This window comes from Rhodnius prolixus, unplaced genomic scaffold (assembly GCF_049639745.1).
Source record: "Rhodnius prolixus isolate KJV_2025 unplaced genomic scaffold, Rpr scaffold_11, whole genome shotgun sequence".
NCBI lineage: Eukaryota > Metazoa > Arthropoda > Insecta > Hemiptera > Reduviidae > Rhodnius > Rhodnius prolixus.
This window is the reverse complement of record NW_027411625.1, coordinates 10943211-10960577: the sequence shown is the minus strand read 5'-3', so window position 1 is coordinate 10960577 and position 17367 is coordinate 10943211. Positions and strand designations below refer to the sequence as shown.

The 17367-nt window shown below is 28.7% G+C and overlaps 1 protein-coding gene across 2 annotated transcripts in view; it reads left to right on the top strand.

Moving 5' to 3' along the window:
- The first annotated feature begins 1907 nt into the window (after positions 1-1907).
- Positions 1908-17367, top strand: part of LOC141459541 (2-oxoadipate dehydrogenase complex component E1) — a 28387-nt gene continuing 12927 nt past the window's right edge. For both annotated transcript variants that reach the window (XM_074138744.1, XM_074138745.1), the window contains exon 1: positions 1908-2168. In XM_074138744.1, coding sequence (XP_073994845.1) covers positions 2042-2168 — 127 coding nt within the window. In that variant the 5' untranslated portion in view covers positions 1908-2041. The remainder of the gene's footprint in view (positions 2169-17367) is intronic.

Genomic DNA, 17367 nt, shown 5'->3' with positions numbered 1-17367 from the left:
CCTCAATATGGTGTCCTATGAGTAGCTTAAGGCTTTTAAACCTGCTCTTTATTGTTTGATAGCAGCTAGGGCAAATATATTGAAGTCTACTCGCCACTCCAGGCCCGCAGCTTTTTCAGCTGCCGTCCACCTATGTTTTCAAGGCTCCTCATAAGGAATGCGAGGATGTGAGCAAGATTCTAACCATGATATCTCATTTTTAGTAAGCAGCACAGATCTTCTAGACCTGCTCACTTTGTGGTAATCTCTCCAAATATAATGCAGTCTACTCTGCCAAACTAAGCAGTCCCCTAGCTGAGCCCAAAATTCTCCTTATGTGGTATGCTAGGATATGACTAAAATGTAGCAAGGATATCTGGTAATCTATTAAGAACCAGACCTGTTCTGGTTTGGTGGCAGACCGTAGACTTAGCTTAGTCTTCATAGTTATCTAGGCCTTCAGCTTCAAGTTTAGGGTGGCCATCATATGGTTTTCAAGAAAATTTATTGGAAGCTGTGTGATTCAAATCCAAGCACTAGTAATCATGCGCTTGGTACATGAATGGCAGGATCTAAAGACAGCTGCACCTCTCTAAACCATGGGAAAGTTAAGAAAATTGTGATTTAGAATAGTCGTGCATGATTAGCAGGTTGTAGAGGTCTACAGATCAACCAGCGCTTCAACAAAATTATTTTTAGAGGGCAAATGAATGGAAATTTAATTGTGCAATCGTGCAGCTGGCAGAAACATGACTTACATCAATCAACCTTCATGGCCTGTATTTGTAGCATCATCAGAAGTTTATAGGCATTAGATTTTTTTAAACTGTATTATTTTTACTTCTTAAAGAAGAAAGAAGCGACCGTAACACGTTTCGTGAGTTATTACTACAGAAACCATATTTTAAGTCTCAAAATAACTGAAGATAGGCAGACACACATTTTGAAAGATTAGAAGTGCAACGTCGCTAAAGATGAAGCTTGACGTCGAAGTTTACTATTTTTAGCATTTACTAGCTCAGCTCGTCAAAACGGGGCATGTGGTAAGCCTTTTTACATACTTTATAGTCTTACATACTTTTATTGGTGTTTTTCTCAATTAGGTAAGGTATGAAGACATGTAAAGTCTGTTACTTTTATTTAAAACATTTTTCCTGGAAAATTCTAATGGAGTTCTTTGGGAAGGATGAAGGTGAGTTCTTCTCTAAAGTGCCGTTTCAATTTATTCAACGGTAACTACCCCTGAATAATTTTTAAACGAAATTTCTCTACAAAAATTACCGAGTTGGAGAGAGCAACTTGCACTTCCTATAAAAATGCATTCATTGGAGCTGAGCAGCTTGATAACAGTATTCTTATCCAACAACAAATTCAGACCATTTTATAATCCGTCCGTGAGAATGCGAATATACTGAAGGCTTTCTCAGATTTATGTAAATTTTTAGGCGATCGCCATATGGTTTCACATGAACTTGAATATAACGTATAGGTACGTTACACCTATTACTTTGGTTTAAACATTTTTCTCAGAAAATACTAATTTTATTGGGTTTTGGGAAACCTATGATGCTTCCAAATTTCCAGTAAATTTAAATTGCCTATGTCGTGTAAAAGTAAGTTGGGTATCCACAACAAATTTATTTTCGTGTACGATCTAGTGAGAACAAGACTTTGGGAATAAACTGATTAAAATGTGGGAAGTCAAAAGTACCTCTAGAATATTGTTTTATGACGATGGACCTATACTGAAGCGATTGACTTTTACTAAAGATTCGTAGTTTGAAGAAAGTTAGAACCTTGAGTATTGAGAAAGTCATGTGAGTAATCACCCAAATTATTTTACGATTAAAAGTAACACGATTAAAAAAAAGATGATTATCTCTAATAGAGAAGATTAGACGTAACTTATCACTATGAAATGAAGGATGTCGATAAATTACATTAGTAGCGCCACTCGAGAGGTTAGTCCGATTTCAAGTAGATTTAGTTAGGCCATCAGTGTTTCACACTTCAAGAGTAGAATTCTTGGTTTTTTAAATTTCATTAAAAAAACAAACAAATTATGTATACACAATTTAGAAGCAGTGTTTGTAATAGTAGAAGATTTTGGAAAAACTTCAAATATGTGTGGAGAGACTACCAGTGGCACACAGGAGCTTACGGTCACAGGACTGTCGTTAAGCAAAGCCGTATGTAATACTTATTCTTTTTAAAGAGAAGTTTCCAAAATAATTAAAAATTAGAGAAGAAATTAAAACCAAACAGTTGTAGGTCTGTGGAAAAGAGGTATAAGCATGGTTCCCTGTTTGCTTAAAATACCTCCTACTAATAGAAGTCGAACCAGTTCTACACCAGCTGATTAACAAGCTCGCAAAACCTGCAGCAACTGCTTAACATTAAGTTTTACGCGTCGTAAATAATAATAAAATTAAATTTCTCGAATTCCTCTTATCGCAGTTTACGTAATTAAATAATCTTTAAACTCATAATTTGTAATAAAAAAGGCAGTTGACATGAATATTGCGCAAGTTCACTTAAATATAATAAAACGTTACGGCTGGAACAACCGTGAAGTCACAGTGCCCCAAGCGACAATAAAATCAATTTCCTCAAAAATTTATCAGATGAAAGAGATTTAGGCCAAGATATATTATGCCTAAGATCTAATGAAACGTTTTGGCGCCGGTCTAAACCAGTGGTTCCCAACGTGTGTAAAATCTCCCCTCGGTGGGCAATTTGTGAATAATTGAAGGAGATGAATAATGTTTCCATTTTGCTTTGCGAATGAGAGCAATATGTCATAGTACATAAAAGCCCGTATTACTTCGTAGAAATAAGAAAAATAAATCCACGAAAAAAAATCTCTTTTACCATTTTGGGTGCGCTAAATAATTAGTTCATATTTTCAACACTACAGTTGTAGTTTTATTATTTTAAAATTGAAGCTTCTCATTATGTTTTAGGTTAATTTAATCGTTGAAATGGAAGATTGAGGTAGATACTGCTTCGACTTGAGGGGGAGTACACATTTAGTAGCAAATAACCTCAGCGAGAAACTTTTTAAATCTATAGCTTAATATTCGGTTTTTTACTACTACAAATTAAATGTTGAACACTAGAATAATTTCTCACTACATGAGGAGTGACTGTCCAAAGATTACTAACATCGGAGTAATCATTTATTTACAAATCATTTATATGTACATATATATATGTATATTATTATTCCACTTACCCGAAAAAGTGTTGGGTCAGAGTAGATGAACACTTATTAATTTTGATGGTGATAGAAATAAATAAATTTCAAGGTAAATTGGACCAAAAAGAGAACATCCAGTCTATAAGTAAACCTATATATATAAGTAAACTCTTTGTTTGGAAACTGATTTATTTTGGAAATTCATTTATTGATTAATAATATTGTACATTGAACCTATTATTGATCGTTATATTTATTTCATGAAACCAATATTTAAAAAATAATTTACGAAGAAATCTTTTAAGAATAGACAATGAAGAGAACTTTCTACTTATACAGTATTTGGAAAAATTTAAACCTATTTTTTAAAGAAACTTCCATGGCTTATTAAGTTTTTTTTGTCATTTAAACAGCATAATCAAATAGAAATCTAACCAACTTAACTACATGTTAACTACATGTCATGGAATAATTTGCACTTAATATTATTATTCCACTTACCCGAAAAAGTGTTGGGCCAGAGTAGATGAACACTTATTAATTTTGATGGTGATAGAAATAAATAAATTTCAAGGTAAATTGGACCAAAAAGAGAACATCCAGTCTATAAAAATACAGAAAAGCCACAACTTCCAACTTGGAAGTTTGGCCACAAATTTGATACTAAATACCCAGGTGCAAAATAGGACTTTATAGTTAAACTCATCTTCATCTCTCCCTTAAAGGGAACCCTGTTTATCATCAAAGCCGGGATTTTTTTTTTTTTTTTACTTTAACTTTTTCTTTTATTTTTCTAATAGTCATAGAATTAAATTATTGAATAAAATAATTAATATACCATTCGGGAATCTCGGTCAACTTCCTGTGACCTGTGATCATATCAGGTCATTAGGGTACTGATGTAAAACACCTTGGGAGGAGGGTATTGGTTGGTTTATTATTTTAGAAGTGTAGGTTTGTAAGTAGGAGATCCCCAATTTGAATCTGCGTATAGCCACTTTTTATTTGTATCTGTAAACAATATCTGTTTGTACTAAAATTTGTGCTTCCGCCTCTGTCCTAACTGGTAGTTAGACGTTATGTCCCGCCTGAAATATAAAACCATATTACTTTACTTTTTTACTCATACTCACTTTTTATACGAACGTGCCTTATTTATTTTATTGATGTAATACTTTTGTACTACCACAGCATAAAAAGTTTTTTTTTCAAAAAATAAACTAGAAAATTGTAATGATTAAGAATAATACATTATGAAAAAGTAATTGTAAACATGGTAAACACAGAAGGAATCGCACTTTCTACTTGGTGATCTACTTACCAATGCTGCCAAGTTACCTATTCATTGATTCATCAAAATCTAGATTATGTTCTGGACGAAATAAATGTAAGAATATGTTTTTAATAGTCTTATTTCCCATGATCAATATATCCACCGATCATGTGGCTCGAAATTAGTTTCATTATCGCAGAAGTGAAATCATTGAGTTTTATGTCTTATTGAACAGCGTATAAAGCAGAGTGACTTACTTTATAATTTAATCCTACCCTAGTCAATATATTTCTTTAAAAAACATCATCTGTTTTTTGTGGCTAAGTTGATGAAGTTAAAAATATTCTTTGATAAAAATCCTCTTTCATCATTCTAGGGAGCGGTCGTTATAGTAATTATAAAACATTATCCTCTCAGTTTTCGCTCTCAGCCGATGCATTTTTAGTTGCCCTACTTCATGAGAGTTTCAGTTGCTAGTTGCCTACCTTGTTTGCAAGTCCTCCTTCATCATCATCTATCTAAAATTGTAACTTGTAATTAAGCGGACTTAAAAATTTCAATTACACTGCGCAATTTATTATCCTTCATAGGTAGCGGTCGTTCTTGTAATCATAAAACATTCTAGAGACACAGTTCATTTTCGAGTTTGAAATATTGTCAGATTTATCAAGCTTCAATAAGTATCTATTAAATTTACTAAAAAAATGTAAACTGTCAGCTTGGAGGAATTTCACTTCTATCCCCAAAGTGGAGTTCCTCTCTTAAGTTCATGTTGTACACAGGGTAAAAGAGAGAAGTTTTAGATTTACAGAGGTGCAAGTAAAATTTAACATTTCTGATCTTTTAATTATAACCAGCTTAGCGATTTTAAACTTTCCCAAAAGTAAGTAAGGGTAAATCATATTGTAGTTTAGGTGCCTATATGGTTCCTACTATTTTGGTTATTGAGAGACATTTCACTGTTCTGGCTAATGATACTATTCGTCTTAAGGGTACATTGGTTGTGGCATCTATTAATTGGATTATCAATAATTATTCATTTAACTGGTTTATCCAATCTTTAGCCCTGCAAATATATCATACTGTTTGAAAAGCCGTACATTACGTGAAAACTTAAAGGGAAAGCTACCCCAGCCACTCCCCAAAGCTATCCAAAAACGAAAATTATACGTAAATATATGTGCTTATATATGAAGTTTACTGACATCCAAGGAGCTATTTACGAGAAATTCTTCAAAAGTGAACAATTTATGGAGTATCACTTAATTGTATTGTTGCTGAAACTATATATCCAATAACTTCAAATATCTCAAAAACTACTCGATAGATTTTGTTTATATTTTATCTGTATATGGTGACTACTATTGTCTGTAATTGTGTAAATTTTAGTAAAAATCTATCGAGCAGAAAACAAGATATTTAGGGTTAAAGTTTGTTTCCGTTCTATAAAGTGAAAATTTTAACATCATATATCTCGAAAACGACTCGATACATTTTGCTTATATTTTATCTGTATATGGTGACTACTATTGTCTACAATTGTGTAAATTTTAGTAAACATCTATCGAGCAGAAAACGAGATATTTAGAGTTAAAATTTGATTCCGTCCTATAAAGTGAAAACTTTAACTTCAAATATCTCGAAAACTACTTGATAGATTTTGCTTATATTTTATCTGTATATTGAGACTACTATTGTCTACAATTGTGTAAATTTTAGTAAAAATCTATCGAGCAGAAAACGAGATATTTAGAGTTAAAATTTGATTCCGTCCTATAAAGTGAAAACTTTAACTTCAAATATCTCGAAAACTACTCGATAGATTTTGCTTATATTTTATCTGTATATTTAGACTACTATTGTCTGTAATTGTGTAAATTTAGTAAAAATCTATGAAGCAGAAAACGAGATATTTAGGGTTAAAGTTTGTTTCCGATCTATAAATTAAAAACTTTAACTTCAAATATCTCGAAAACTACGCCAAAAATTCTTTTATATTTTATCTGCATATGGTGACTACTATTGTCTATAATTGTGTAAATTTTAGTAAAAATCTATTGAGCAGAAAACGGGATATTTAGGGTTAAAGTTTGTTTTTGTTCTATAAAGTAAAAATATTAACTTCAAATTTCTCGAAACCTACTCGATAGATTTCCTTTTTATTATATCTGTATATGGAGGCTACTATTGTCTATTATTGTGTAAATTTTAGTAAAAATCTATCGAGCAGAAAACGAGATATTTAGGGTTAATGTTTGTTTCCGTTCCATAAAGTGAAAACATTAACTACAAATATCTCGAAAACTACTCGATAGATTTTGCTTATATTTTATCTGTATATTGAGACTACTATTGTCTGTAATTGTGTAAATTTTAGTAAAAAACTATGAAGCAGAAAACGAGATATTTAGGATTAAAGTTTGTTTCCGTTCTATAAAGTGAAAACTTTAACATCATATATCTCGAAAACTACTAGATAGATTTTGCTTATATTTTATCTGTTTATGGAGACTACTATCGTCTATAATTGTGTAAATTTTAGTAAAAATCTATCGAGCAGAAAACGAGATATTTAGGGTTAAAGTTTGTTTCCGATCTATAAATTAAAAACTTTAACTTCAAATATCTCGAAAACCACGCCAAAAATTCTTTTATATTTTATTTGTATATAGAGGCTACTATTGTCTATTATTGTGTAAATTTTTGTAAAAATCTATCGAGCAGAAAACGAGATAATTACGGTTAAATTTTGTTTCCGTTCTATAAAGTGAAAACTTTAACTTCAAATATCTCGAAAACTACTCTATTGATTTTGCTTATATTTTATCTGTATCTAGAGACTACTACTGTGTATAATTGTGTAAATTTTAGTAAAAATCTATCAGGCAGAAAACGAGATATTTAAGGTTAAAGTTTGTTTCTGTTCTAAAAAGTGAAAATATTAACTTAAAATCTATTGAGTAGTTTTCGATATATTTGGTTTATATTTTACCTGTTTATGAAGACTACTATTGTCTATAATTGTGTAAATTTTAGTAAAAATCTATCGAGAAGAAAACGAGATATTTAGGGTTAAAATTTGTTTCCGTTCTATAAAATGAAAACTTTAACATCATATATCTCGAAAACTACTAGATAGATTTTGCTTATATTTTATCTGTTTATGGAGACTACTATCGTCTATAATTGTGTAAATAATAGTAAAAATCTATCGAGCAGAAAACGAGATATTTAGGGTTAAAGTTTGTTTCCGATCTATAAATTAAAAACTTTAACTTCAAATATCTCGAAAACTACGCCAAAAATTCTTTTATATTTTATTTGTATATGGAGGCTACTATTGTCTATTATTGTGTAAATTTTTGTAAAAATCTATCGAGCAGAAAACGAGATATTTACGGTTAAATTTTGTTTCCGTTCTATAAAGTGAAAACTTTAACTTCAAATATCTCGAAAACTACTCTATTGATTTTGCTTATATTTTATCTGTATCTAGAGACTACTACTGTGTATAATTGTGTAAATTTTAGTAAAAATCTATCAGGCAGAAAACGAGATATTTAAGGTTAAAGTTTGTTTCCGTTCTAAAAAGTGAAAATATTAACTTAAAATCTATTGAGTAGTTTTCGATATATTTGGTTTATATTTTACCTGTTTATGAAGACTACTATTGTCTATAATTGTGTAAATTTTAGTAAAAATCTATCGAGCAGAAAACGGGATATTAAGGGTTAAAGTTTGTTTCCGTTCTATAAAGTGAAAGCTTCAAATATCAGGAAAACTACTGTACAGATTTTGCTTATATTTTATCTGTGGATGGAGGCTACTATTGTCTATAATTGTGTAAAATTTAGTAAAAATCTATTGAGCAGAAAACGAGATATTTAGGGTTAATATTTGTTTCCGTTCGATAAAGTGAAAACATTAACTTCAAATATCTCGAAAACTACTTGATAGATTTTCTTTATATTTTACCTGTATGTGGAGACTACTATTGTCTGTAATTGTGTAAATTTTAGCAAAATCTATTGAGAATAAAACGAGATATTTAGCATTAAAATTTGGTTCCGTTCTATAAAGTGAAAACTTTAACTTCAAATATCTCGAAAACTACTCGATAGATTTTGCTTATATTTTACATGTATATGGAGACTACTATTGTCTATAATTGTGTATGTTTTAGTAAAAATCTATCGAGCAGAAAACGAGATATTTACGGTTAAAGTTTGTTTCCGATCTAAAAAGTGAAAATTTTAGGTTCAAATATCTCGAAAACTACTCGATAGATTTTGTTTATATTTTATCTTTATATGATGACTACTATTGTCTGTAATTGTGTAAATTTTAGTAAAAATCTATCGAGCACAAAACGTGATATTTAGGGTTAAAACTTGTTTCCGTTCTATAAAGTGAACACTTTAACTTCAAATATCTCGAAAACTATTTGATAGATTTGGTTTATATTTTATCTGTATATGGAGACTTCTATTGTCTGTAAATGCGTAAATTTTAGTAAAAATTTATCGAGCAGAAAACGAGATATTTACGGTTATATCTTGTTTCTGTTCTATAAAGTGAAAACTTTAACTTCAAATATCTTAAAAACGACTTGATAGATTTTGTTCATATTTTATCGGTATATGGAGACTACTGTTGTCTATAATTGTGTAAGTTTTAGTAAAAATCTATCGAGCAGAAAACAAGATATTTAGAGTTAATGTTTGTTTGCGTTCAATAAAGTGAAAACTTTAACTTCAAATATCTCGAAAACTACTTGATAGATTTTGTTCATATTTTATCGGTATATGGAGACTGCTATTGTCTGTAATTGTCTAAATGTTTGTAAAAATCTATCGAGCAGAAAACGAGATATTTAGGGTTAAAGTTTGTTTCCGATCTATAAATTAAAAACATTAACTTCAAATATCTCGAAAACTACTGAATAGATATTGTTTATATTTTATTTGTATATGGAGACTACTATTGTCTGTAATTGTGTAAATTTTAGTAAAAATCTATCGAGAAGAAAACGAGATATTTAGGATTAAAATTTGGTTCCGTTCTATAAAGTGAAAAATTTAGCTTCAAATATCTTAAAAACTACTCGATAGATATTGTTTATATTTTACGTGTATATGGATACTACTATTGTCTGTAATTGTGTAAGTTTTAGTAAAAATCTATCGAGCAGAAAACGGGATATTTAGGGTTAAAGTTTGTTTTTGTTCTATAAAGTAAAAACTTTAACTTCAAATATATCGAAAACTACTCAATAGATTTTGTTTATCTTTTATCTGTGTATGGAGGCTACTATTGTCTATAATTGTGTAAATTTGAGTAAAAATCTATTGAGCAGAAAACGAGATATTTAGGGTTGTTTGTTTTTGTTGTATAAAGTGAAAACTTTAACTTCAAATATATCGAAAACTACTCAATAGATTTTGTTTATATTTTATCTGTGTTTGGAGGCTACTATTGTCTATAATTGTGTAAATTTGAGTAAGAATCTATTGAGCAGAAAACGAGATATTTAGAGTTAAAATTTGTTTCCGTCCTAAAAAGTGAAAATTTTAAGTTCATATATCTCGAAAACTACTCGATAGATTTTGTTTATATTTTACTTGTATATGGAGACTACTATTGTCTATAATTGTGTAAGTTTTAGTAAAAATCTATCGAGCAGAAAACGAGATATTTAGGGTTAATGTTTGTTTTTGTTCTATAAAGTGAAAACCTTAACTTCAAATATATCGAAAACTACTCAATAGATTTTGCTTATATTTTATCTGTGTATTGTCTATAATTGTGTAAATTTTAGTAAAAATCTATCGAGTGGGAAACGAGATATTTGGGGTTAATATTTGTTTCCGTTCTATAAAGTGAAAAGTTTAACTTCAAATATCTTAAAAACTACTAGATAGATTTTGTTCATATTTTATCGGTATATGGAGACTACTATTGTCTGTAATTGTGTATGTTTTAGTAAAAATCTATCGAGCAGAAAACGGGATATTTAGGGTTAAAGTTTGTTTTTGTTCTATAAAGTAAAAACTTTAACTTCAAATATATCGAAAACTACTCAATAGATTTTGCTTATATTTTATCTGTGTATTGTCTATAATTGTGTAAATTTTAGTAAAAATCTATCGAGTGGGAAACGAGATATTTGGGGTTAATATTTGTTTCCGTTCTATAAAGTGAAAAGTTTAACTTCAAATATCTTAAAAACTACTAGATAGATTTTGTTCATATTTTATCGGTATATGGAGACTACTATTGTCTGTAATTGTGTATGTTTTAGTAAAAATCTATCGAGCAGAAAACGAGATATTTATAGTTAAAATTTGGTTCCGTTCTATAAAAACTTTAACTTCAAATATCTCGAAAACTACTCGATAGATTTTGTTTATATTTTACGTGTATATGGAGACTACTATTGTCTATAATTGTGTAAGTTTTAGTAATAATCTATCGAGCAGAAAACGAGATATTTAGGGTTGTTTGTTTTTGTTCTATAAAGTGAAAACTTTAACTTCAAATATATCGAAAACTACTTAATAGATTTTGTTTATATTTTATCTGTGTATGGAGGCTACTATTGTCTATAATTGTGTAAATTTGAGTAAAAATCTATTTAGAAGAAAACGAGATATTTAGAGTTAAAATTTGTTTCCGTCCTAAAACGTGAAAATGTTAACTTCATATATCTCGAAAACTACTCGATAGATTTTGTTTATATTTTACGTGTATATGGAGACTACTATTGTCTATAATTGTGTAAGTTTTAGTAAAAATCTATCGAGCAGAAAACGAGACATTTACGGTTAAAGTTTGTTTCCGTTCTATAAAGTGAAAACTTTAACTTCAAATATCTTAAAAACTACTTGATAGATTTTGTTCATATTTTATCGGTATATGGAGACTACTATTGTCTGTAATTGTGTATGTTTTAGTAAAAATCTATCGAGCAGAAAACGAGATATTTATAGTTAAAATTTGGTTCCGTTCTATAAAAACTTTAACTTCAAATATCTCGAAAACTACTCGATAGATTTTGTTTATATTTTACGTGTATATGGAGACTACTATTGTCTATAATTGTGTAAGTTTTAGTAATAATCTATCGAGCAGAAACGGGATATTTAGGGTTAAAGTTTGTTTTTGTTCTATAAAGTAAAAATATTAACTTCAAATTTCTCGAAACCTACTCGATAGATTTCCTTTTTATTATATCTGTATATGGAGGCTACTATTGTCTATTATTGTGTAAATTTTAGTAAAAATCTATCGAGCAGAAAACGAGATATTTAGGGTTAATGTTTGTTTCCGTTCCATAAAGTGAAAACATTAACTACAAATATCTCGAAAACTACTCGATAGATTTTGCTTATATTTTATCTGTATATTGAGACTACTATTGTCTGTAATTGTGTAAATTTTAGTAAAAAACTATGAAGCAGAAAACGAGATATTTAGGATTAAAGTTTGTTTCCGTTCTATAAAGTGAAAACTTTAACATCATATATCTCGAAAACTACTAGATAGATTTTGCTTATATTTTATCTGTTTATGGAGACTACTATCGTCTATAATTGTGTAAATTTTAGTAAAAATCTATCGAGCAGAAAACGAGATATTTAGGGTTAAAGTTTGTTTCCGATCTATAAATTAAAAACTTTAACTTCAAATATCTCGAAAACTACGCCAAAAATTCTTTTATATTTTATCTGCATATGGTGACTACTATTGTCTATAATTGTGTAAATTTTAGTAAAAATCTATCGAGCAGAAAACGGGATATTTAGGGTTAAAGTTTGTTTTTGTTCTATAAAGTAAAAATATTAACTTCAAATTTCTCGAAACCTACTCGATAGATTTCCTTTTTATTATATCTGTATATGGAGGCTACTATTGTCTATTATTGTGTAAATTTTAGTAAAAATCTATCGAGCAGAAAACGAGATATTTAGGGTTAATGTTTGTTTCCGTTCCATAAAGTGAAAACATTAACTACAAATATCTCGAAAACTACTCGATAGATTTTGCTTATATTTTATCTGTATATTGAGACTACTATTGTCTGTAATTGTGTAAATTTTAGTAAAAAACTATGAAGCAGAAAACGAGATATTTAGGATTAAAGTTTGTTTCCGTTCTATAAAGTGAAAACTTTAACATCATATATCTCGAAAACTACTAGATAGATTTTGCTTATATTTTATCTGTTTATGGAGACTACTATCGTCTATAATTGTGTAAATTTTAGTAAAAATCTATCGAGCAGAAAACGAGATATTTAGGGTTAAAGTTTGTTTCCGATCTATAAATTAAAAACTTTAACTTCAAATATCTCGAAAACCACGCCAAAAATTCTTTTATATTTTATTTGTATATGGAGGCTACTATTGTCTATTATTGTGTAAATTTTTGTAAAAATCTATCGAGCAGAAAACGAGATATTTACGGTTAAATTTTGTTTCCGTTCTATAAAGTGAAAACTTTAACTTCAAATATCTCGAAAACTACTCTATTGATTTTGCTTATATTTTATCTGTATCTAGAGACTACTACTGTGTATAATTGTGTAAATTTTAGTAAAAATCTATCAGGCAGAAAACGAGATATTTAAGGTTAAAGTTTGTTTCTGTTCTAAAAAGTGAAAATATTAACTTAAAATCTATTGAGTAGTTTTCGATATATTTGGTTTATATTTTACCTGTTTATGAAGACTACTATTGTCTATAATTGTGTAAATTTTAGTAAAAATCTATCGAGAAGAAAACGAGATATTTAGGGTTAAAGTTTGTTTCCGTTCTATAAAATGAAAACTTTAACATCATATATCTCGAAAACTACTAGATAGATTTTGCTTATATTTTATCTGTTTATGGAGACTACTATCGTCTATAATTGTGTAAATAATAGTAAAAATCTATCGAGCAGAAAACGAGATATTTAGGGTTAAAGTTTGTTTCCGATCTATAAATTAAAAACTTTAACTTCAAATATCTCGAAAACTACGCCAAAAATTCTTTTATATTTTATTTGTATATGGAGGCTACTATTGTCTATTATTGTGTAAATTTTTGTAAAAATCTATCGAGCAGAAAACGAGATATTTACGGTTAAATTTTGTTTCCGTTCTATAAAGTGAAAACTTTAACTTCAAATATCTCGAAAACTACTCTATTGATTTTGCTTATATTTTATCTGTATCTAGAGACTACTACTGTGTATAATTGTGTAAATTTTAGTAAAAATCTATCAGGCAGAAAACGAGATATTTAAGGTTAAAGTTTGTTTCCGTTCTAAAAAGTGAAAATATTACCTTAAAATCTATTGAGTAGTTTTCGATATATTTGGTTTATATTTTACCTGTTTATGAAGACTACTATTGTCTATAATTGTGTAAATTTTAGTAAAAATCTATCGAGCAGAAAACGGGATATTAAGGGTTAAAGTTTGTTTCCGTTCTATAAAGTGAAAGCTTCAAATATCAGGAAAACTACTCTACAGATTTTGCTTATATTTTATCTGTGGATGGAGGCTACTATTGTCTATAATTGTGTAAAATTTAGTAAAAATCTATCGAGCAGAAAACGAGATATTTAGGGTTAATATTTGTTTCCGTTCGATAAAGTGAAAACATTAACTTCAAATATCTCGAAAACTACTTGATAGATTTTCTTTATATTTTACCTGTATGTGGAGACTACTATTGTCTGTAATTGTGTAAATTTTAGTAAAAATCTATCGAGCACAAAACGTGATATTTAGGGTTAAAACTTGTTTCCGTTCTATAAAGTGAAAACTTTAACTTCAAATATCTTAAAAACGACTTGATAGATTTTGTTCATATTTTATCGGTATATGGAGACTACTGTTGTCTATAATTGTGTAAGTTTTAGTAAAAATCTATCGAGCAGAAAACAAGATATTTAGAGTTAATGTTTGTTTCCGATCTATAAATTAAAAACATTAACTTCAAATATCTCGAAAACTACTGAATAGATATTGTTTATATTTTATTTGTATATGGAGACTACTATTGTCTGTAATTGTGTAAATTTTAGTAAAAATCTATCGAGAAGAAAACGAGATATTTAGGATTAAAATTTGGTTCCGTTCTATAAAGTGAAAAATTTAGCTTCAAATATCTTAAAAACTACTCGATAGATATTGTTTATATTTTACATGTATATGGAGACTACTATTGTCTATAATTGTGTATGTTTTAGTAAAAATCTATCGAGCAGAAAACGAGATATTTAGGGTTAATCTTTGGTCTTGTTCTATAAAGTGAAAACTTTAACTTCAAATATATCGAAAACTACTCAATAGATTTTGTTTATCTTTTATCTGTGTATGGAGGCTACTATTGTCTATAATTGTGTAAATTTGAGTAAAAATCTATTGAGCAGAAAACGAGATATTTAGGGTTGTTTGTTTTTGTTGTATAAAGTGAAAACTTTAACTTCAAATATATCGAAAACTACTCAATAGATTTTGTTTATATTTTATCTGTGTTTGGAGGCTACTATTGTCTATAATTGTGTAAATTTGAGTAAGAATCTATTGAGCAGAAAACGAGATATTTAGAGTTAAAATTTGTTTCCGTCCTAAAAATTGAAAATTTTAAGTTCATATATCTCGAAAACTACTCGATAGATTTTGTTTATATTTTACTTGTATATGGAGACTACTATTGTCTATAATTGTGTAAGTTTTAGTAAAAATCTATCGAGCAGAAAACGAGATATTTAGGGTTAATGTTTGTTTTTGTCCTATAAAGTGAAAACCTTAACTTCAAATATATCGAAAACTACTCAATAGATTTTGCTTATATTTTATCTGTGTATTGTCTATAATTGTGTAAGTTTTAGTAAAAATCTATCGAGCAGAAAACGAGACATTTACGGTTAAAGTTTGTTTCCGTTCTATAAAGTGAAAACTTTAACTTCAAATATCTTAAAAACTACTTGATAGATTTTGTTCATATTTTATCGGTATATGGAGACTACTATTGTCTGTAATTGTGTATGTTTTAGTAAAAATCTATCGAGCAGAAAACGAGATATTTATAGTTAAAATTTGGTTCCGTTCTATAAAAACTTTAACTTCAAATATCTCGAAAACTACTCGATAGATTTTGTTTATATTTTACGTGTATATGGAGACTACTATTGTCTATAATTGTGTAAGTTTTAGTAATAATCTATCGAGCAGAAAACGAGATATTTAGGGTTGTTTGTTTTTGTTCTATAAAGTGAAAACTTTAACTTCAAATATATCGAAAACTACTTAATAGATTTTGTTTATATTTTACTTGTATATGGAGACTACTATTGTCTATAATTGTGTAAGTTTTAGTAAAAATCTATCGAGCAGAAAACGAGATATTTAGGGTTAATGTTTGTTTTTGTCCTATAAAGTGAAAACCTTAACTTCAAATATATCGAAAACTACTCAATAGATTTTGCTTATATTTTATCTGTGTATTGTCTATAATTGTGTAAGTTTTAGTAAAAATCTATCGAGCAGAAAACGAGACATTTACGGTTAAAGTTTGTTTCCGTTCTATAAAGTGAAAACTTTAACTTCAAATATCTTAAAAACTACTTGATAGATTTTGTTCATATTTTATCGGTATATGGAGACTACTATTGTCTGTAATTGTGTATGTTTTAGTAAAAATCTATCGAGCAGAAAACGAGATATTTATAGTTAAAATTTGGTTCCGTTCTATAAAAACTTTAACTTCAAATATCTCGAAAACTACTCGATAGATTTTGTTTATATTTTACGTGTATATGGAGACTACTATTGTCTATAATTGTGTAAGTTTTAGTAATAATCTATCGAGCAGAAAACGAGATATTTAGGGTTGTTTGTTTTTGTTCTATAAAGTGAAAACTTTAACTTCAAATATATCGAAAACTACTTAATAGATTTTGTTTATATTTTATCTGTGTATGGAGGCTACTATTGTCTATAATTGTGTAAATTTCAGTAAAAATCTATTTAGAAGAAAACGAGATATTTAGAGTTAAAATTTGTTTCCGTCCTAAAACGTGAAAATGTTAACTTCATATATCTCGAAAACTACTCGATAGATTTTGCTTATATTTTATCTGTATATGGAGACTACTATTGTCTGTAATTGTGTAAATTTTAGAAAAAATCTATCTAGCAGAAAACGAGATATTTACGGTTAAATTTGTTTCTGTTCTATAAAGTGAAAAATTTAACTTCAAATATCTTAAAAACTACTTGATAGATTTTGTTCATATTTTATCGGTTTATGTAGACTACTATTGTCTGTAATTGTGTAAATTTTTGTTAAAATCTATCGTGCAGAAAACGAGATATTTACGGTTAATGTTTTTTTCGTTGTATCAAGTGAACACTTTAACTTCAGATATCTTAAAAACTACTTGATAGATTTTGTTTATATTTTATCTGTATTAGGGGAGCCCTAATTTTTTTAACCTGCCAAATTTCAGCACAATCGGGTAAAGTTTTACTGAGTTATTAATAATAATATTTTTGGAAGGGGCGTCACATATGTGGTGCTAACTCCTCTCCTATTCGATGTACAGCGTCGAGACCCCCAAAAGGCCCATCTACATAAAATTCCGATTCGAATGACACCTCATTCATGAAAATCGGTTCACGCGTTTGGGTGCTACGTTGTTGACAAAAAAGGTAACAACAACAACAACAAGAAGAAGACCAATTTTTGAAAATCCGTTTTTGTCCATTTTCAGCAACGTATTTTTCTAAAACTATTTAATATATGTTGTTACAAAAAATTCCAGTTATAAAGGAGGATCTGCCCTACATTTTAAAAAAAATTTGAGAATTTTATCTTTTATAGAAAAAGAGAAAGAAATTGTCAAAGTTGGGTGTTTTTCAA